General features: G+C 38.3%; 1 protein-coding gene across 5 annotated transcripts in view; it reads left to right on the top strand.

Moving 5' to 3' along the window:
- ETV1 (ETS variant transcription factor 1) overlaps nucleotides 1-23,108 on the top strand; it is a 93,964-nt gene that overhangs the window by 54,346 nt on the left and 16,510 nt on the right. For all 5 annotated transcript variants that reach the window (XM_044246126.1, XM_044246125.1, XM_044246127.1 and 2 more), the window contains 3 exons: nucleotides 2,256-2,503; nucleotides 20,897-20,965; nucleotides 22,576-22,644. In XM_044246126.1, coding sequence (XP_044102061.1) covers nucleotides 2,256-2,503; nucleotides 20,897-20,965; nucleotides 22,576-22,644 — 386 coding nt within the window. The remainder of the gene's footprint in view (nucleotides 1-2,255; nucleotides 2,504-20,896; nucleotides 20,966-22,575; nucleotides 22,645-23,108) is intronic.

Below are 23,108 nucleotides of genomic sequence, written 5' to 3'. Positions count from 1 at the left end.
GTAGAAACAAATGGCTTGATTCCTTACAAAGCTTTTAGTAGAAGTATTATTACCTTCCTTTTAAGACTTTCACAAGTGAGCTGGTTTCTTATTTTAACTTCAAGTTACAATTTTCTGATTCACTCCTTGACAGTTCTTAATGATAATTTCTGTTTCTTTTTTTGGCTAATGAAATAAGCAAGAGAAGGGAAATGAATGCAGTGCCAGTCAGCCTGTTTTGCAATATCCGAGTTTCTAAGTTTATTTTCTGCAGGTGTAGGTGGAATTTCAGTGCTTTTCTATGGCAGCCAGTAAACTTAGAGTTAAATCATGGGATGGAGAGGAAGGAGTGTTTGTGGAAATGCTAAAGCGATTTAGCTTTTACCTTGTTTTCATTTTGTATTATTACAATTAAATGTTAACTTTCCAAATTAAAGTCTCAGGAATGCTTTTAGTGTTGGCGGGTTGGTTAATAGGTTTATATTTGGTCATAGAAATGTTAGGTAGGTTATTTTTAAGCACTCTTGGGGCGTTTTAGAGTACTTTTAAATCTTTAATTAATCCACATCTTTGTGGTGGGTCAATGATATTATAGATGAGAAACACAGAACCGAACGATTATGTGATTAGCCAGTCATTTCACAGCATAACCAAGACGGAAGGAAGATAGGGACTCACTGTCAGCCTTCTATGGAGGGCTCAGAACTTCCTCAGGACCCCGCAGCACAGTCTGTCCCAAATCTATTCAGCACATACTTCTCTCCATCTGTATATTTGACACTATTTTTTTTTGATTTTTAAATTTTTAAATTTTTAAAATTTTATTATGTTGTGTCCCGACATCATTAGTTTTGAATATAGTGTTCCATGATTCATTGTTTGCGTGTAACACCCAGTGCTCCATGCAATACACTTATTTTCGGGGCGCCTGGGTGGCTCAGTTGGTTGGACGACTGCCTTCGGCTCAGGTCATGATCCTGGAGTCCCGGGATCGAGACCCACATCGGGCTCCCAGCTCCATGGGAAGTCTGCTTCTCTCTCTGACCTTCTCCTCGCTCATGCTCTCTCTCACTGTCTCTCTCTCAAATAAATAAATAAAATCTTTAAAAAAAATACACTTATTTTCACCATTCTGGTATTTTGTTTGAAGCTATCGGAAGCTTATGTATTCGTGCTGATGTTTGACAGCAAAGAGGTAGTCTTTAAAAACCAGCTCAGATTTTAGCCTCTGTGATATTTTCCTGCTTTATTTCTCAGTGTTCTTGAGAACACGGTTGAAGATTTAAGAGTCCTGCCCATTTGAGAGGAGGGTCATTCCTATCTTGCTTCCTCAGTAATTGATTGGTAAGGGAAGGAAAACCAGTTAAGTAGGTTGATTTTTTGGTATGTTTGTTGATTAGTTTAGCAGTTAAGAGATAGAGGATGTACTGTGGAATCAGATTCTGGTTTTCCTGGTATGTATTTTTTGGTATATAAATACTTGAGACCCTCTTAATATAGAAATTTGGTAGATGATTCAGTTTGTTTATAATTGGGCATTTTAGCTGTCAGTGGGTTTGTTGCCTCAAAATAATACTCTCCTATTCCTACCCAAAGCACACTTTTAATTCACTGTGATGTTCCAAAATGGTGCTGCAAGGGACAGTTTATCAAGGAACACAAGTCATATTGTGATTAAAAAATACGGTGTTGGTGTACCTGGGTGACTCAGTGGGTTAAAGCCTCTGCCTTCAGCTCAGGTCATGATCTCAGGGTCCTGGGATAGAGCCCTGCATTGGGTTCTCTGCTCAGCAGGGAGCCTGCTTCCTCCTCTCTCTCTGCCTGCTTCTCTGCCTGCTTGTGATCTCTGTCTGTCAAATAAATAAATAAAATCTTAAAACAAAAAAACACGGTGTTACTAACCTAGGAAGGAGAAATCCAGTTCTTTTTAAAAATTTGCCCTTCGGGGGCACCTGGGTGGCTCAGTTGGTTAAGCATCTGCCTTTGGCTTGGGTCATGATCCTGGAGTCCTGGGATGGAACCCGAATCAGGCTCCCTGCTCAGCAGGAGTTTGCTTCCCCCTCTGCCTCTTCCCCTGCTCATTCTCTCTCTCTCTCCCTCTTTTGTTCTTCCCTACCCACAAGAAAAATAAATAAATAAATAATCTTTTTAAAAAATATTTGCACTTCGGGTCAGTTGGTATCATGCCCATTAACAAAGCAGTTGAAACTGTAGCAATATTTTAAGGAGTGTTCCTCGTTACCCTTTTATTTAAAACATGCTCTCTTATTTCCCAGATTTCGCCGCCAGTTATCTGAACCCTGTAATTCTTTTCCTCCTTTGCCGACAATGCCAAGGGAAGGACGTCCTATGTACCAACGGCAGATGTCTGAGCCAAACATCCCCTTCCCACCTCAAGGCTTTAAGCAGGAGTACCACGACCCGGTGTACGAACACAACACCATGGTTGGTGGTGCGGCCAGCCAAAGCTTCCCTCCTCCTCTGATGATTAAACAGGAACCCAGAGACTTTGCATACGATTCAGGTAGGCCCATACTTTACGTTACATTTAAGACATCTTTTTGCTAGTCTGTCACTCTGATTAGTGTTGGCGTCAGATTGGGTAGCTCATGACCATTTGGTGTGGAATCTCTCTGATTTTATCCCTTCTTTGAGTCTTTCTATGTGAAGTTGGACTATCAAACCATTTTGGCTTGAGCTGATGGTTGATGTAGTGCCTAGAAATGGAACCAGTCCAGAGAAAAGTGTAATTTGTAAAATTAGGCACACTCTTAGTCCAAGAGAGTAACATTGTAACTCTTTTCTTGATTCTGGCTTTTTTTCCAATTCGCTACTGGAGCAATAATAATAGCAGTACTTCCAGAAAGTAATATTCTTTTGTATTGGCTCATTCATTGCTTATAACTGTTTGTTATTTTCCTTTACTGATGGCGGTAAAGGTGGTCCAAAAGCAAGGATTCTTACATATTAGAAGAAGAAGAGCAAAAATACAATATCTGGGTTTCAAAATGGTTTATTCATAGAGCTTAGCTTTGGTCTCACTGTACCAGAAAGACCCCACATCATATCAAGATGGAGAAAGGGGGTCTTCTGAAAGGAAGGAAATGTAAATTGGTTACAGATATTATCACCAACTTTGGACAGACTTGAGAAGAATTATTTAATTCATCTCATTTTCACCCATTATAATCGCAAAATCAGGATGTCTGCTTTTCAGACCTTTCAGGAATTTTGAAAGAAAGTATGAAATAAAAGTTAATATTTATATGAAGGACACCATGTTCTTACAGAACATTATTAACATTATTATAACTGGTGAAAAGATGGATGTGGACTTGGAAATACTTGAAAACAATGTAATTTCCTCTTGTTGAGATGCAACGTTATAGTTGTTCTTTGTGAGGAACTGTTGCTTCTCTAGGAATAACTGCTGAGTTTTTCTATCTGTTCTACCCGAGGAAAGAAAATTGTCTCTCATTTGTGTTCTTAACTTGCATAAAGTCACCTGCTTTGTTAAAAATTTCTCTTGAAGTTCAGCAAAAGGGGAACCCTAGAGCTCAGAGTCTCCCTTTGGCCATCCTTCTTCTTTGGGCAAGAAGTTCAAAGGATTGTCCAAGAAATTGCCTACTCAGAGGTCATGCCTCCACCTTTGGAAAGAGCACCAGCTACCAAGGACCCATGAATTCCCTGCCTGAGGGGCCCTAAGTCCACTTCCAGAGCCCAAGCAGTCACATCCCAGGCTCAGTATTGTGAAGGCAGAACATACTGCCCCTGTGTCCGCTCTGAGGTCCAAGGAAACAGCCACTGAGTAGCTGTTTGTAGCTGATGAGGATGGAGTTTGGATGCACCCATGGGCCTGCCTGAGCTCCCCATACTAGGTGGTGCAATGTGGGGTTATGGGATAGGAAAAGAGACAGGAAGCAATGTGAGCCGGGGTCTCAAAGACTAGAATAGAAGCTGATCCCCTGCCGTCCTATTTCAGGGCTAATCTGATAGATTTCCTCAAATTCTAAAGTCTATGTGGCCTTTCAGTTGTTGCAAATGGTATATTTCCAAGGCACGGGAGGAGGAAACATATTTATTTATCTGTTTGTTGGTTGGTTTACAATTTTAAAAATTTAAACATATGGCATATGAGGGCCTTTATTTGAATGCTTGCCTCTCATGCTCTGTAATTTGGAGACTAAATGTACCTGAAATGTACCATAGTGGTTTCAGTTTAGAATTTTGTATATCTTTTCATAGTTTCCATGCATCATTAAGAACCCTGTTATATAATGGATTTTACTATAGATGGGATTCATTTTTCTCTGTAAATTTCAAATCTTTTCCCCCCAAACCATATTTTTATTTGCTGCACAGTTTTTTGAAGTCCCCATGACTTCAAGAAACTTTACATAGAAAATACATATAAAATAGCCCAAATAATTTGTTCAAAAGGACTTATAAAGTACAGCATTTAGAGAGTATCTACGTGTTCTAGAAATGTTTTTATGTATATCATCTAGCAAGATGGACATTGAAATCATTTTCTTGATTCTGTGGTTAGCTCCATATAAATCTCTTTTCCTCATATTTATGTTACGTGTAAAATTATGTATAACATGGTGTGGAACGTGTGTGACTCTTCTTGAGAAGATGCATTATTGGTGGACCGTACGTGATATGAACTTCAGAGTCTGTCAGTGTCCAACCCTCCAAAGCACAGATGTAGCCAAAAAACATAGTCCATGGCTTAGCTCAGGCTGCTCTAATGACTGGGAAGCTTCAACCAATGACTGGGAAGCTTCAGCAACACACATTTATTTCTCACAGTTCTGCATGCTGACAAGTCCCAAGGTCAGGGTGCTGGCAGATTTAATTCCTGGGAAGGACCTTCTTCCTGGTTTGCGGATGGCCACCTTCTCACTGTGTCCTTATGTGACAGAGAGAGAGTAAGCGAGTTCTGATCCTTCTTCCTCTTCTTAGAAGGGCACTGATTATCTCATGAGGGCCCCCCTCATGATCTAATCCAACCCTTACTACTTCTCAGAGGCCCCATCTCCAGATAGGATCACACTGGGCATTAGGACATCTACAGTGAATTGTTGGGGACATAATTGTTCTGTCCAGTATCCTATTTTAAAGGGAACTAGGGCATGTCTTCTGTTAAGTGTACCATAATACCTTGCAAACGGCATGTAGAATAGTTGTTTAACATTTGAGAAACTGTTAATTTATATTCCGTTCTTCCCTCTAAATCCTATTGCAGATTGTTAAGGAAGTTGTATGGCACCTTTGAATTCTAATTTCAGTATTGCCAATAGGATATAGTTCTGGCTTGTTTGAATAGTTAAATCGTAAATGTGTGTCTTTTGGTTGTGGTCTAAAAAACCTTCAGTAACAGTGTGTTACCAGGGCCTGTGAAAAATTAATATGCATGTATCAAAATGTATTTCCCTGGCCACAGAGTTGCTGCCCTTGAGTTGATGAGTCTGCATATGTCATACATTCATAGATCGCTGTCAACAAGTATGAGCTCCAGATATTTTGTTTTGTGGTCATTAGTTCTTTCATCCTTGCCAAGAGCACATTAAATAATCTTTTTAGGGAACCTAATGTATTTATCGCTGGATCATTGATTTCTTGGTTCACTTACTGATGTTGAGCAAATGGGACATTAGAAACTAGTTTTTGTGATTTAAAAACAATGCGAAAACTTTTCATAGTTTACCTAGCATCTGTGATCCAAAGGTTTTCCTTCCAGAAGGCCTCTAGAACTCTTTATTGCTTAATTCAATATAACATAAATGTTGTGAAAATAAAAGAAGCTTTGTAAGTGAAAAGGCAGCATGATTATGCTCTAATAAAGCCTGACATTAATTATGACATGGGAAATGGAAGGTCTATTAGTTATAATTATAATTACAGGAATGCAATTTCAACTGCCGAGTATTTAAGCTAAAAAAATGCAAAATATTATGTTAATAGAGTAGAAATTTTTATTCAGGAAAAGAGAAGAAAACCTGGATCAGAGGACACTGAGAAGATTAAAAAAATGGTATTTAGGGCCAAGTTGGTGACCCAGTACAGTGTGGTGATGATTATATTAGGATATTAGGTTCTAGATAATCACATCTTTTTATTGTTTTCTTTCTCATCTTCTCTAGTCTAAGAGTACTGCACAAAGCAGCACACAGGTTTCTTTTAGTTGGGTGCCAGCTCCTGAATCCAATGGGATTTTCTCTTTCTTGATCAAATGGCCAAGTGACTATATTAATTGAACATGCATTGATGGCTTGTATGGAATTTCCTTATGCAGAGCCCTGCTTGCATAGAATTATAATTACTTTCCCATTTTCATGTATGTACATGAGGTTTTGCAGATTTGCAGTGCCCAAGGAGGTGAATATTTTATATATTCAGAACAACATATCTTTGTGTTCGTTGATTGGTTGGTCTTTTGTGTCTTTCTTTCTTCTTCTTCCTCTTTTTTTTTTTTTGAGGGGGATGGTTTACATGGTAGTATTTTTAGGGTTGTGGTGGGAACATGAAAAACATGAAACTCAAGTTTGGCTTAAGAAAATATCAGCACAAAAAAATAAAAAAAAAAATATCAGCATATGTTGTCCCTGTGACAAATGACCCTGTGACCAGGTCATTTCACCCTGGAAATTCTGTTAAGGGATGGAAGGCACACTGAATATTTGAGGGAGAGAGAAATGTTACCAATATATAATAACTGAAAGGAAGAATAAGTTATAGCTATCCATTAGAGAAATATTATGTCGGCATTTGAGGTCAGGTTTAAAAAAAAAATTAATGAGGGGCACCTGACTGTCTTAGTCAGTAGAACTTGTGACTGTTGATCTCAGGGTTGTGAGTTTGAGCCCCATGTTGGATATAGAGATTACTTAAAAATAAACCTTTTAAAAAATTTAATGAAATGAAACCTGAGTAAAAAAGTTTTTAACTGTATGTATGACTGTAAATACATACTGTACTGTAATGTACGTACATACATACTGTAATATATGACTCGTGTAAAATAAGACCCAATGCAGCAATCCTGTGGCTCTATAGGGTGATGAAATCCTAGGCTGTTTCTATTTTGTCTGTAAAGGGCTTTGCATTTTAATAATGCTTAGGTACTACTTTTCTAATAAGACAGAATAAGTATTATATTTCAAAATATCAACCTATTTGGTGTCTTAGAAGTGTCCAGATTAAGCACATCAGTCCTTTAAGTGAAAAGAGTGCTAAGAAAATGATGATATTATGGTCCCACATGTTGCAAACCTAACTGACTTGCTATTAGTTTGTACCCAAGAATGCTTTAGAGGGGGGAGCAGAATTAATAGGGTACTTCCTGGATCTCCTGTTCCTCCCTGCATGGTGTTTGCAATCCACAGTTAGTGCTTTGTTCCTCTGCATTTGGGGATACACTGAAAATCTCAACCTAAGAGTGGCTGGGGGTGAGTAGTACTTGAATAAGATATTTTTAGTCCTCGGGGTCTATTCTGTCACTTGACTTAGTTTAAAAGATGCCTCCCAGCCAGGGGATGGAGCAGTTTAAGAACTGGGGAGAGAGAAGGAGGGAAAGCAGAGCTTTTCAAGGACAGGAAGAAAGTTGCTTAAATCAGAAAATGGCAGACAAGCCTTGAGCTTCAGGAGAGGAGGAAGAAGAGGGAGAGGGTAGTGGAGAAAGCTGACATCATGGATCTCCTGAAGAAAGGCTTCTGTGTTTATTCTTGGTGTTTTGTAGGGCTACTCTGCTGGTACTGATAAGGCCTTCCTTCAGTTTGGTGGTGTGTGACATGTATGTGGTGGCCAAGGTTGTGAACGCTGATTTTAAATTGGGAAATTGACACAAAGCGTTGTTTCACAGGATTAGAAATTTTTAAACTGAATGAATCTAGTTCACATTCCTTCCCCACACCGCCATTGTACAGATAAAATGCCTGAGGCTTGGGGCGCCTGGGTGGCTCAGTGGGTTAAAGCCTCTGCCTTCAGCTCAGGTCATGATTCAGATCAGGTCCTGGGATCGAGCCCTGCATCAGGCACTCTGCTCAGTGGGGAACCTGTTTCCTCTTAATAAACAATGAATTCTGGAACACTGAAAAGAAATTTAAAAAATAAATAAAAATTTAAAAAAATGCCTGAGGCTCATTCCTACTTATCTCCAGGTATACAGATATTTAGTGAAATAGTCAAAACTGGAACCCAGATTTTCTTGGTTTAGTATACTGCTCACCACTGTCTTTCTACATAGTTGTCCAAAGTACTTTAATCCACCATTTCTTACTATATTATTGATCCTATACTCTATTTTGGACTAAGTTTTCCTGTGCTTTGTCCAGATTCTCCCTGAGAGCAATAAAAGTTCTGCCCTGAGACCTGAGGTGTGCTTTTCCTTTACGTTAGATGATTCCCAAATTTTATTCCAGTTATGAGGTGGTCACTGTTAAGACAGGAAAATATGGGACCTCCAGTGACATTGAGGATTGAAATGCATTGTTTCCTTTAAAAAAAACAAAAACATAAACATGGTCAATAGTTGAGATTGGTCAAGAAAGTGACTTACCCTAATTGGTCTTCTGGAAAAGGCTTAGTAATAATTAGAAGGGAAAGGTAGCTAATTAACAGCTCTCATCAAGCTCTAAAATGCTTGGATTGTATATGAAATTTGAGTTTATCTGAGCCTTCTTATTGGGTCTCACCTATTCTGTGTTAAAATGTTTGGTAGCTCAGGATCCCTGCCTGGCTCAGTCAGTAGAGCATGTAGCTCTTCTTGATCTCGGGGTTACAGGGTCCAGCCCCATGTCTGGTATAGAGAATACTTAAAAATAAAATCTTAAAAAAAAATTTTTGATAGCTCTCAAAGGCTTAGAATTTAACTAGAGCAGCTGAAACTAGAACATAGTCTTAGTTTGTAAGACTAAGACTTACTAGATTAAGTCTAGTAAGGGAGTCCTCTCGTACTCCCCCAGCTGGAAGGTATTTCTCTGGCCTGAATTCCGGTATCAAGGCCCCACCTTCTACCTACAGCGGAGTCTTCCGCACCCAGCGCATCCACCTCTACCAGCAGGCCTCCCCACCAAATGCTCTACGGGAGCAGGTGGGGCCGCCTTCTCGAGAGGGGCCTTCCCGATGGGCAGAGGAGCCTGGGTCCCGAGGAGACAAGGAGCCTGGGTTGCCCCCACCCCGCTGAGGGAGTTCCCCTTGCCCCCTACCCCCCGGGGCTTGTATATAGATTATAAATATATAAGGGGGAAAGGGGTGGGTGGGGAGGGGTTGTGGGCTACGGCCCTCACTTCCCCTCCACCCCCCTCCCCTGGTCCCCTATCCCTGGGGCCGTTTGTTAAAAAGAATAATAAAAGGATTAAAAATTTTTCTGAAATGAAAAAAAAAATTAGAAGAATTTTCTAAAAAAAAATTAGAAAATGAGTAGAGCAGTCATTTTCAATCTTTTATCAGCTGAATCCATTTTTCACCAGAAAGCTTATGAGGAACTGCATTATATAAAACAGATATAAGGAAGCTTACATTTGGGAAAAGATGGTAGGACTTTTCCATCCTCCATTTTTAAATCCATTCTTCACCCAAGCAACCTTCCCAAGTTTCCTCATGTCCTTCTTGTCACCTTAGGACTTCGATAAAAGCCAAGAGACAAACCTTTATACCTTGAAAGAAAGATTTTCTGTTTTTTAGCATGTAGAAAAATCATACATAGGCAGAGAAGTAATGAAATAAACACTGAATACTTACTTACTTCATGTTAAGTACGTGAAAACTAAGACTGTGTTCTAGTTTCAGCTGTCAGAGCTGATAAATTTATTTGGTACTCATAGAGGCCCAAGCTGGCCCTTTAAACAAGAGAGTTAAATATAAATACTCTTGGGTTTCTAAAATGGCAAGGAAGGAAAATTTTTCCATTGTCATTGTTGTTCTGTGTTTTTGCTGTGTTGGTGGCTACTCATCTTAGTCAACTCATAGGAAAAGTAGTTGAGTAATTTTTAATGCTGTTTCTAGTAAACCTTGCTCAGGATTCGCCTTGCAAAATTTATAGTAAGGTTTTAAAGCGGAAGTTACAGGTTGGAATCAGTGGAGAACAGAGCAAGATGAACATAATTATTTTCTGCAGCTACATAGAAATATAAATAAATAGTGCTTTGTGAGTTTGGAAAAGATTCTTCAGGACCTCGATCGATTGATTGCACTTACACAGAATTTCAAAAAAGTGAACACAAGGGAACAAAATTCAGAAGACCACAATTACCTAGTAGTTTATCTAGAAACTATTACAACAGTGAGTGTTACTACTACCACCAGAGTAGTATGTCAGAAATTTTGTCATCAGCGTTTACTATTTTTAAAATGATTTTTATTATTCATTTATAAGAAGAGATACGTATTTTAGAGAAATTGACCTCATGTATATTTTCTAGTAAATTTTCTCACATCTTTTCTGAACAATTGAGTTACACATAAGTAAACAACCAAACATATTGTTCAAGAAACAAGGAATGCAGTGATTACAAAAGGAAACTGTTGAAAAATGCTAATGGAAGTCAGATGGAACAGAGGAAATAAGAGCTCCTGATACTTATTTATTTTTTAAAAGATTTTATTTATTTATTTAACAGAGAGGCAGTGAGAGAGGGAACACAAGCAGGGGAGTGGCAGAGAGCCTAATGGGGGACTTGATCTCAGGACCCTGGGATCATGACCTGAGCCGAAGGCACATGCCTAATGACTGAGCCACCCAGGCACTCCTCCTGATACTTATTTTAAACACCCAGGTTTGGGGCACCTGGGTGGCTCAGTGGGTTAAGCCTCTGCTTTCACCTCGGGTCATGATCTCGGGGTCCTGGGATCAGGCCCCACATCGGGCTCTCTGCTTGGCAGGGAGCCTGTTTCCCCGCCTCTCTCTGCCTGCCTCTTTGCCTACTTGTGATCTCTCTGTCAAATAAATAAATAAAATCTTTAAAAACAAAACAAAACACCCAGGCTTTCCATAAACTAGCAGGCTTCTTCGTCTCTAAAGTGGAAAGTCTTATGGCCAATAATTATAATTTTAAAATTTCAAATATGAAATATTACATTTGAAAATATTCAGCTTAATTTCATCTTTTATTTACATATCTATTGAACCACCTCAAAGAGAAGAAGAAAATGTTAAATCCTTGAATAAAGACCGTTATTTAGGAATTAATAATTCAATGCATGTTAGTCTTGCCTCTGTTCCATATTTTGTCTGGCTGGAAGATTATAGAATTCTTTATTATTGGCTATGTCGGGCATTTCAATTTTGAATTCTAAAATATGTCGGTAACTTTATGTATTCTCTGCTCATTTATTAATCAGTTATTAGAAATTAGAAGATACATATTAAATTGTCATGATGCCACAGTAGACAGTCCTTCACAGGTTTAAAGCCAAAGACTTGGCATCTTTTACATTTCTCCTCGTCCCTTCTTCAACAGGCATGGTAAAGATTTTGTGAGAAACTGTTTGGAGATGTATACAGAGATTGTGACTGTAACTCTTTTCCCTGTGTGGCTTTATGTCCCTGGAAGAGAGAAGTGGTTTCTTCCCTCTGGAGTCAAGGACCGAGTTGCAGATGGCTGATAAAACCTATTATGTGTTTAACACTGTTTGGTATACGACAGACTCTTCACAAATTATCCCCATAATTGTTCATAAATAGCTTTTTTCTTTTGAAAAACTCTAGGTATTTTTAAGCATCACCATCTTTAGTAATTTCCAGTGCAGCGATGATTATGGTTTCATGAACTTTGGCTTTTTGTACTTGATATTTAACACTCCCAAAGGCCAAGCCTTGGCCTTATTCCATTAGTAAGCATCATTTGCTTATGGCTACATTTTCTCCTGAAACATGGCGGCTCATATATATATATATATATATATATATATTTTTTTTTTTTTTTTTCCATCCTAACTTTAAAACTATTGCTTCAAGAAATTCAACTGGAGAATCACTTGGGAATTTAAAGGAATGAGCTATTGATCCTTCGGAAAATGTCAACATTCTGGCTGTTTCTCTAACATCCAAAGATGATTTTCTTTTCCTCAGCCAGTGCTTTGTGGACTAGTGGATCACTTAATTTCTGATTTTTAGGTGCTTCACTTGTGAAAAGTGACGGTGATGTCTTCTAATTGATTTTGTTATTCCAGTAGAGATCCAGGATTGGCTTCTCAACTTGACTTTGCTTTTTATTGCCCCACGTGCCTCCTAGGGGGTTCTCCTCATTTTTCTGAGTTAAAATAGCAAATCTTCCAAAACAGTACTCTGGTGTACTCTACCACTTTTTCTAAGAAATACTTAAATATGCTCTCAATCTGCAGTTACAGTAAGTGGCACTGGCTAGTGATTTGATTTGAGAATTGAGACTATGGTCTGGATTTACTCTTTATGCATTAACACAGGTCAAATGGACAGGGACTGCATTTTAAGTCCGTAATGGAAGGCTGAAGGCTGTCTTAAACCAATCATATCAGTTTTACCCATGACTGATTGATCCCTGGGGGCAGAGCCCTGGAAGCATTTGTCTTCCATGAATGGACTCTATAGAGCCTGGAGTTTCATTCATAAAATGGAGACTGAAAGGAAACACACAGGCGCACACACACATACACACACTCTCCCTCTCTGGAATGTCCATTTATACAGAGCTGAAGGGTGTCGTGTTCCATCAGCTGCTGCTTTTGCCAGTTGGCTGGAAGTAATGATTAATGCTCATTGGTTCTGCCTGCATGTAACCCAACACTATTTATGGCTTTGCAGTGTTCCTAATGTATAGTGAATGAGAAGACAACATTCTCAAATCAGAAACATAAACAGGAACTGGTGGGTCTGAATTCCATTCAAATATGTCATTTCAGCCACACAGTGTTTGTCTAACTTGGATTTTACAGGCAGGAAAGGGGGAAGGGAGGGATAATCTTCTGGTGACTTGTACCAGCATCAAAAAAGGGAATTAAAAAGGGGAGGGGAGAGGACATTTATAGTGTGGGATTTTTAGTTTCTTTTTACAGAAAATCATCAGGATGCTTTGGCCCAGAACAGCTTATTACAAGTGGACAAAATGAACATACAACTGTCTTATATGGGCAACTATGATTGGAAATTAAATGTTTTAAGGATGCATATTTGGATCTGTGTGTGTGTGTGTGTGTGTGCGCGCGCGCGCACGTGTGCACGTCTATGTGTTTCATGAATGTGAAAGAGAGAGGTAAGGTAAATATTATTTATTTTTTAGAAAGTATTTGAATGTAGATTTTTAAGTATAGAATGTGGTTACAGAATTTCTTTTTACTTACAGGATTTGTATATTTCAGTGAGTTAACTAATAGTTTAGAGGAAAAGGAAGATTTTTTATTTCCATAAAATATTTTTACCTATCACATGAATAACTTAATTGAAACCCTTTCAAGGAATTTTTATCACATTAAATAGAAGATTATAGTTTTTTCCATGTGTATGTAAGAGAATTTTTTTAGTTAATTGCTTTGAATACTGTCTGGAAACATTTACAAGGAGTGATATTTGGAGATAAATGTGAAAAGCAACCAAAACAAAACCGAGAGAATGACAAGCATGTGTCATTGTCATTTATTGACCATTTTCTTAAATTTCAAGAAGAATCTTGGAATATTCCATCCTGGGGATGCTTTGTTTCAGTGTGTGGGCCTTCACTGTGCACTGCTTCACGCGTCTGTTTTTGTTATTCTTAGCAGTAAAAAACAAAACCACCCACTTTGTATGACACTGGGAACATCACACTGAATTCTGGGCCCGGTGACTCTTGACTCTCTTTGTCCGGTCAAGCATGTTTTGTTGTACCTTTTATCCTTCATCTCCTCATTTATAAAAAAGGGCATGTAATTCCTTTACCTTTCTGTTTTTGTAAGGCTTAGATATGATTATGTTTGTAAAATTACTCATGTCTGTAGTCGTAGGGGTCCAGGCAAGACTAAGGGATTGCTGTCTGTTTGCTTTTTATCTTGACTCCTACTGGAGATTTCCTGAAAGACTGCTAGTCCTTGAATAAGGTGCCATTATGATTTCTAATGTTTACAAGGACCGTGTATGGGAGGCTAGAGGATAAGACAAAGTGAGAGAGATTCTTCAGTGACGAGTGCCCTATTGCGTAAGGCCAACAAGATATTGTACTGTTAGGCTGAAGATGGAGTGAAGCCATCACACAGAACTCCATACTAGTATTATGTTCAAAGCAAGTAAAATAAATATCTGAATATTGCTGTGATATAAGAGGAGATGAAAGGGAGAGGACACAGCAATTCATGATGTGTTTGGTTCACATCATGTAGATTCCAGAAGGGGAACGATTCAGTATTGAAACTCAGCATCAAAACATCCCCCTCTTCAGAATTCCCTTGTGACCCCATGTTAGCAGCTAATGGCATCTTTTCCTATATTTTCTTTTAAGCTTTGGTAAACTGTTACAGTAATATCTAGTAAACGGTCAAGGTTACAATTGTCCTTATAGTTTGTCTCACCTCAATTTTATTTTTGACTCTAACTTAGTATAACCTCACAGGCTTGTAAAACTTATAAAATTGTCAGCCTGCTAGATCATATAAGTTAAACCTGAATCTGGTCATTATTTGTGTAGGATACTCTTTCCCCCGAAACCCGCATGCTTACAAGAGAAGTTTGTGGTCTTAGAGCAATACTATTCTATGCTGTTACTTCATGTTACATAGCCTTTATGTTTTTAAAAGTAACCTGAATGTAGATAAAAGTGCTACTTTTTTTTTTTTTTGATATTTTGCAAACACTACACTATAAAGACAGACATGGTTCTCTTTCTGTCCTCAGAGTCTATCAACAATAGATGCTGTATCTCTGAGCTATAGTGGAAGAGAATATCTCTGTAGATTTTACATTATTTATATTCTCAGTTTACCAAAAATCCTAATGAAAAAGATCCCATCGAAGAGTGAATGAGGTCATACTAAATTCATCCATCTCAAGATTTCAGCCAACTGCAACTTTTTTCTTTTTTTATAGGAGGCTCAGTGACTAAGATGTTATTACATCCATGTAGAGCTTTTGTAACTGATGACAAACAGGTCTTAAAAAACTTCATTTTTGTGCCATCCCACTTGCCTTCTTTCTCAAGTGAATTAGACATACTCATCCTGGGCCTTATTTTTAGAGTTAATTACTTTTAGATTTGTTCTATCATAGAGAGATAACATGGGCGTAAAAAAAATCCCTTCCCCTTAGCATCCTTTTCAGGAAACTTTATAAAATATAATTTTCTCGATTAGCTATGTGATATCTATCTCCTTGCTCAAAGTTTGCAAAATCAAGTATTTCCAGGCTCGCACACTATTTGATAATGAACAATTTCAGCAAAGTGTATGGATGTGACATAGGGTCGTGGCAAATATTTTGTCTCTGATCTGACCTAGTCCAGCTCGTAGGAGCTTTTGGCAAACCGTGCCCTGAAGGGGACCGTTCTTTCTGTGCCACTGGGCAGCAGTATGCAAACCTGCCCATCAGAACAGGGTGTAGCTCGATCAAGTGTGCAAGATCAAAACCCCCCTTTGTGGTCAAAGCTTTCGTAAAGCTCCCCAAATCAGTGCTGTATTTCCCCATATGGCTTTAGGATGCAAGAGACAGAAGAATTAACTTTTTAGTTTCATACCTGAATATCTTAAGTTAAAGGCAGTTTTCACAGTGTTACTAAAGTGAAGACTAATCAAATCAGATAATTCGGGGTGTTAGTTTACTGTTCTTCTTAACTGCCCCTACGTTAACTAGCGCATTAAAATGACAACAGTGCTTTGCTGCTTTGAATTTTTGTAGCCTGTTAGATCAGCTAATTATCCCCCTAGTTCATGTGTGACAAATTATGGGCAGTTTAGTTTCTGCAAGCTGACTGGGCCCATGCTAAGGGTCACACTGTAGTGCTTTTTGATCCATAAGTTTCAAAATAATACAAAATCCTTTGTCTTAAATTTACATAATTCAAATTATGGATTGGATTTAAAAGGTTTTATTTTTTTTATTTGAGAGAGCCAGAAGGAACATGAGTGGCAGAGAGACGGGAACAGGCAGGCTCCCCGCTGAGCACAGGACTCAGTGGGGGCTTGAGGTGGGTCTCCACATGGGGTTACACACCGAGTTCCATTCCAGGACTCGGGATCATGACCTGAGCCAAAGTCAGACACTTAACCTAGTGAGCCACCGAGGCGTCCCTGAATTTAAAACTTTTTAAACCAAAGCCATTTAGCAGCAAATATCGGGGCATAACATTGTAAATAGAAGCTCATGAGAAGTACCTCCAAATATTTTGAAAATGTAATGGAGAGTCTCGCTTAAACCTGATAAATTGTAAATTTATAATGAATTTTAAATCGATATGTTTTAAATACCACAGGTTCAGCCTTTTCTGTAAGTGGTTTAAGAACATCAGATTAAGATATAAAAATAGGGGCGCCTGGGTGGCTCAGTGGGTTAAGCCTCTGCCTCCGGCTCAGGTCAGGATCTCAGGATTCTGGGATCGAGCCTGGTATCGGGCTCTCTGCTTAGCAGGGAACCTGCTTCACTCTCTCTCTCTCTGCCTGCTCCTCTGCCTACTTGTGATTTCTCCTTCTGTCAAATAAATAAATAAAATCTTAAAAGATATAAAAATAAAGACATAATTATGTTTAGTTTTAAGTACCTGTGGTTTACTTATTTTAAACACTCATGAGGGACACTTAAAAATGGTTTCTGTTATTGGGGCACCTGGGTGGTTCAGTGGGTTAAAGCCTCTGCCTTCGGCTCAGGTCATGATCTCAGGGTCCTGGAATCGAGCCCAGCACCGGGCTCTCTGCTCAGTGGGGAGCCTGCTTCCTCCTCTCTCTCTGCCTGCCTCTCTCTGCCTACTTGAGCTCTGTCTGTCGAATAAATAAATAAAAATCTTTAAAAAAAAAGTTTCTGTTATTAATGATAAGTACCATATATTGAATCCTCACTGTTGGCATTAAGTGAAATGTTGTCCTTACGGTCCGTCTCCCTAACCCTTTGAAGGATATCACATATTATTCCCATTTTGCAGATGTGGAAGTTGAGAGTTGAAGATGTTATATAACTAGCAAAAATTTCATACTCCCATGAAATACCAGAACCGAGGTTCAAAACCAGGTCTGTTAGAAGGCGAGGAGCCCATTTGTAATTGTAATGCTGTGCTCATGACCCTCACATTGTGAGCTACGGACACATAATAGAACAATATAAACATGCTGTCAGAGTAACATTTGTGCAAAGGTTAAAGTGCAGTTTGTTATTGTTGGTGAATTTTGTGAGCTTTATTCCATGAAATAACGTGAATGCATGTGTGTGCAAAGTCTCCCTTCCCTGCCCAGAACATATGCCTTTGAAGTCACCGCTTAGCTAGTTTGGTTCTTAGTTGAGCATTTAGCAAAAGTTAAAATGTACTGCCAAACTTCATTGGTTGGATTTTTTATTAGATAAGGTAGAAATGAAAGCAGCAGGCAATTTAATTAGCAGTAATTTTTCTGGGCAAGTCATTACTTTGATGAACTTCAGAGCAATGTTTATGGCTCCTAATTAACCATGTTAGTCATTTGATTGAATAATCACTTTGGAAATGTTTCTACAATTTGATTAGAGTCTGACCCACTCTGATAGTCATAAATTAACTGATACCACTTTAGGATAACATGACTTTAGTTACTTTAGGGGAATAAACTCCCCTTAGCTATATTTTTTCAGGCTCCTCTGGACTGTATAAAGGATACCGATTTTAAGGTTAGACTGGATTTAAACAATGCTAGCTAAGTGTCTCAATTTCAAGAGCTAGATGTTAATTTTATTTACTCCAGAGTATCATAAATAGTATTAAGAATGGTAAAAACACGATTATATGTATTTTTTTCCCTAAATTGCCATTCATGGCTTTGCTTAGAAGTTAGATCACAGGTTTGGTTTTTGCAACTGGAATGGAGGTTCTGGCTTTAGCCCATTATAAATCATTATTTTATTATGAATTTTAAATCCCTATACTTTAAATGCCATACTGAAAAATAGAATTTATGAAAAATATTACAGAATTAGCACAAGCAATAACAAATCATCAGGGTCAGTAGATACATGGGAATGAGTGAAATGGTCATCACATTCGATCTTTGATGTCAAATGTCCAGGATCATGCTTATTTTCTATTATGTCGGAGTACTGCTGTAGGATGTTCCTTCGACTTTGCCTGGTGGGTTTCTTATAAGTGCTTGAATTTCCTCTTCTCCTCTTTTTCTCCTCCTCTGGGGAGGAAAGACTACATTTAGTCACACTTATATATAATAGAGTTTAATCTCTACGTTTTCCTCTAGCTGCCTCCAGAGCCAGCCAGCTGTTTTTAGAGCCATACTCCAGCTGGGCAGCAGTCAGTAAACGTATTTTGTGGCAGGGTGTCAACATTGGTACAACGAAATTCTTACCTCTAAACAGCTGCTAAGCTGATGGCAGAGTCATTAACACTGTCCCTACTAGGCCCAGCTGCTTGCAGGGTCCTATGCCTGGCAATAAATCAACATAACATTAAAAATGAATTTGAAGTACCACTGGTTAAAAAGTATGGATAAAATGGATTGCTAGGTCTTTGGTAACCCAGAAGTTCAACTGCCCTGCAACCCCATTGTAAGTTTCCTGATACCAGGAAACAAGATAAACTCTGTCTTTTGTAGGGTCAGAATTATATACCAGATCATATGTAATATAAAGAAGGCATGGTGATCTAAAATGTTTCATAATGAGTTTTATATTGTTTTCAACTCATAAGCTATTGATTTTTACATACTTTTAAGTGTTAGAGCTATTATGAAGCGCCATTAAGCTATTTTTGACTTAAAACCACGTAAACTTTTTTTCTTCGAAAAATTATCTCATATTTTGGTTGACATTAATATCGGGCAAATTTTTTAAAAATCAGATACACTTTAAACATGGAACATTCCAGACCAAGGAAGAATGGCCTTTAGGCCAAATAAATAGTGCTAATTATCAGTTACAACGTGAAAGTCTGTGCATGGTTAGTTAAGAAGACATGAGGGTCTTTAGCTCCCAATTCATTTAAGTGTTCTTGTTCAGAAATCATGTATTTGCTACAAGTGGTAGAATGGAGGACATACTCTTATATTAAATAGGACATTTGCCATCTGTATTTTTTAAGTTAACCTATAATATATTATTTATTTTAGGGGTACAGGTCTGTGAATCATCAGTCTTACCCAGTTCACAGCACTCACCATAGCACACACCCTCCCCAGTGCCCATCCCCCAGCCACCCTAACCCTTCCCCCTGCTCCCCTCCAGCAGCCCTCAGGTTGTTTCCTGAGATTAAGAGTCTCTTATGGTGTGTCTCCCTCCCCACCCCACCTTGTTTCATTTTGCCCTCCCTTCTTGCCACGAACCCCTGCCCTGCCTTTCTTTTATAAGTTTATTTTTGTATATGTTTAAAGTTTCAAAAACTTGAGTATACAGGCAGAAGATAGAATTAATTCAGTCACATATAATTTTACCTTCCTATAGAGTCTGTGTATATTCTGTACAGGGTTGGGCCCAAGGTCATGGGACCTAAAAGATAATATTTGGGGAACATTCTGAAAGAAAAAGAAAAAGAAACAGCTCCTACGAAATGCGCAGGGCATCAGGAGGGATTACCTCAAGTGGAAGGTCCTTCCTGCGGTTTCAGTGGCTTTAGCAGAAATCAGGCTCTGGTCATGTGAATGGCATTCTATTCAGAATCAAAGAACTTGAGCCTATAATAGACTTTAGATGACATCTGATCCGACACTTAATTTTATATAAGCTTAGATACAGAATGGCTCACCTAAAGTCATTTAGGTTTATTAGTAATAGGTTAAGGACTCAAATTTTAATCTTTTGTCTCCTCATCTGTGTGTCTGCCCTTTTCCCTTTATCTAAGGTACTATACACGTTAAATACACAGCCATCACTGTGACTCATGTTTAACCATTAACCAGGTTTATTTTCTCAGTGATGAGTTAACTTGGTCAGGTAGGCAAGGACTTACTCCTAATGTCATCATGGTGTTTGCTATGAAATTGTTGGATTTCTGTTTTATAGTCCCATTTGTTTTGATTATGACCTGTGTGTTTCACAAAATAAAAAGGCGATCATACTTTTTTCTGGGGGTGAAAAATAGCAATAACCTTAAAAGTCTGGAGTAATTTTAAGAGATGTGGCAGTTTTGTCTTTTCCTAATAATTCCTACCAGTGTTCATGAAATAAACCATGACTGAATCTTTGTTGATCTTTGCTTTGAACACCAAGGATATACAAACTTCTCCCATAATTGCCCCCAAATGTAGCTTTACTCATGACACCATTTGTTTCAAGGTCACTCTCACATTCATATGGGGTCATAGGAGAGCCATCTTTCAGTAAGTATGGGTAAAACTTTGAATTTAAAAGCCCGTTGGAGAGAATCTGTGTCTGCCCTGATACGCTTCTCATTTTTCCCTTTCTTTTCTTTCTTTTTTTTTTTTAAAGATTTATTTGTTTATTTATTTTAGAAAATGAGAGAGTGTGCTATAGCTGGGAGAGGGACAGAGGGGGAGAATGTCAAGCAGACTCCGTGCTGAGCTTGGAACCCAACGCAGGGCTCGATCTTACAACCCTGAGATCATGACCTCAGCTGAAATCAAAGTTGGACACTTAACTGACTGAGCCAGCCAGGTGCCCCTTGTTTTTCCATTTCCTGTGTGGGTCCTGCCTGAAATGTTAACTGTAGTTGGAAGCTCCCCTCATGGAGACTCATGTCAGTTTTTCTTATTTTCCTTTCTGCACTCTTGTCTATTGGTAACAGCACATTTTTCAGCTCCAAACTTCTCTGACTGATGTTGTTTCTTCTTTCAGAAGTGCCTAGCTGCCACTCCATTTATATGAGGCAAGAAGGCTTCCTGGCTCATCCCAGCAGAACAGAAGTTAAGTTTTCTGTTATTGATATTCCTTGTAAATATGGTCAACATTATCATACATACCAAAGATCCAGTAATTTGATTAATCATTATGTTTTATGGGAAAAATCACTGTTGTTCCCTAAACTACTGTTTTAAAACTTTATCTTTTTAAAGTAAAAGGAAGATGTTTCCGGTCATATTATCTTGAATTTAGTTGTTAACATGAGTCATGTGTGTATAAACAACTGAAAAGTGGATTTCTGTGTTGTTGTTTTTTTTTTTGTTGTTGTTGCTTTTTTTCTGCCAACAACCACATCCTTTTAAAATAGAACACGTGCTTTATAGATTAGCCTACCTTACTACTCTCTATTGAAATGAATCTTCGAGGAATTTTAGTTTTGCTTTAAGAACTAAGTCTGTGTTTTAAAATAGAGTAGATTTAAATATATTTGCCTTTATATATCCTGGATTTTTCATTTTTAGACAAATAATTGTTAAGAATGGGATTTCACATAAGAGGCCTATAGGAGTTTTTATTGTGGATGTGTTCACGGTAACCATGGTGGGAAAGCTTTGGTCTAATGGACTTTGATACCTGCAAAGTAATGGATAAAAAGAATCTTCTCTAGATACATTACCTATTAAGGTGTTTCTGGAAATATGTGCATGGTTCCTTACGTAAGTGTTCTGTGTCTTCAGTAGGATGACATAGGTGCATCTTTTTAGGTTAGGTCTAATACTGGCTGTTTCCTATGAGTGATACTGATAGAAAAGTAAATGCTGATATTTAAAGAAGAGTATAAAAGCTGGTAAATCCAGAATATTTGGGACCAAAAATCTAGCAGAAATCCACTGTAATTATTGTCACTGCTATTGGGAATATTATGTGCTCACCGTAGAGACCAGTACATCTAGGAAAGAAAACTGTGACTAAAGAATATGAACTTTCTTACTGGTGATTAAAGCAGTTCAGTGAAGGTCATAGTCCAGGATATAGGTGGGAGAAAAAGAGTGTAAAAATTGTTGATTTATTTTGCACTTTTCCTGTGGACTTAGTTTTGTTACAGGATAAAAAGGAAAGTTAAAAAGAAAATGTAAATCTGTTTTGGCTGTTGAAGATGAAAACATGAGGCTAGCCTAGCTAAATATTTCTCCAGGGAAGTAAGAGGTAAACTGAATGTTTCAGTTTATCAGGGTACTGTGCAAGGTAAATATAAGTAACTCATCTTGATTTTCCTCCTGTCTCATGAATAACAAAACTTGGAAGAAAATGAAAAAGGAGATGATATATTGTAATTTCTATATTTGCCAGCATTTACCTGCTCTGTGCTTGGGGTAGTAATAATACCCATATCTAATGTCATCTATCACTATGTGCCAGATGCTGTTCTAAACTTGGGTATATTAAATCAGTTAATCCTCTCAACAACCCCTTTAAGATAGGTGATTTATTATCATTCCCATTTTACAGGTGAGGAAACAGAGACACAGAGGCTACATATTGTGCCTAAGGTCACACAGCTGAAAAATGGCAGAGTCCTTTTCTACCCCAATTTTCGTGTTAATGGCTATATTTTAAATTGCTTGTGAGCTTCATTTGTATCACGAATAAATGAATCCTATTTTCTCCCACAGGCTGTATGTTTGAGAAGGGCCCCAGGCAGTTTTATGATGACACCTGTGTTGTCCCAGAGAAATTTGATGGTAGGTTTCTCATTGTGCTGCAGGTTCGATATTTTTTTTTAGGAGGGAGTGGAGAGATCACCCTCGACTCTTCTGAAAACAGTTAACATTCCCGCTTGAAGGTTTCTTTCTTTCTTTCTTTCTTCCTTTCTTTCTCTTTTTTAAGATTTTTATTTATTGGATAGAGAGAGACACAGCAAGAGAGGGAACACAAGCAGAGGGAGTGGAAGAGGGAGAAGCAGGCTTCCCACTGAGCAGGGAGCCTGATCCGGAGCTCGATCCCAGGACCCCTGGATCATGACCTGAGCCGAAACCAGATGCTTAATAACTCAGCCACCCAGGCACCCCCCAACTTGAAGATTTCTATGCACATCACTTATAATGCATTCAACTCTTGCTGAACTTTACCTGTTATAAATTCTCCCTTCCTTCCCCTATTCAGAAGCTTTTTGTGTGTGTCCTGTGAGAGATCTCATTTTTATTTA

This window comes from Neovison vison, chromosome 4 (genome assembly GCF_020171115.1).
Source record: "Neovison vison isolate M4711 chromosome 4, ASM_NN_V1, whole genome shotgun sequence".
NCBI lineage: Eukaryota > Metazoa > Chordata > Mammalia > Carnivora > Mustelidae > Neogale > Neogale vison.
The sequence above is the reverse complement of the archived record's forward strand: the minus strand, read 5'-3'. Positions and strand labels throughout refer to the sequence as shown.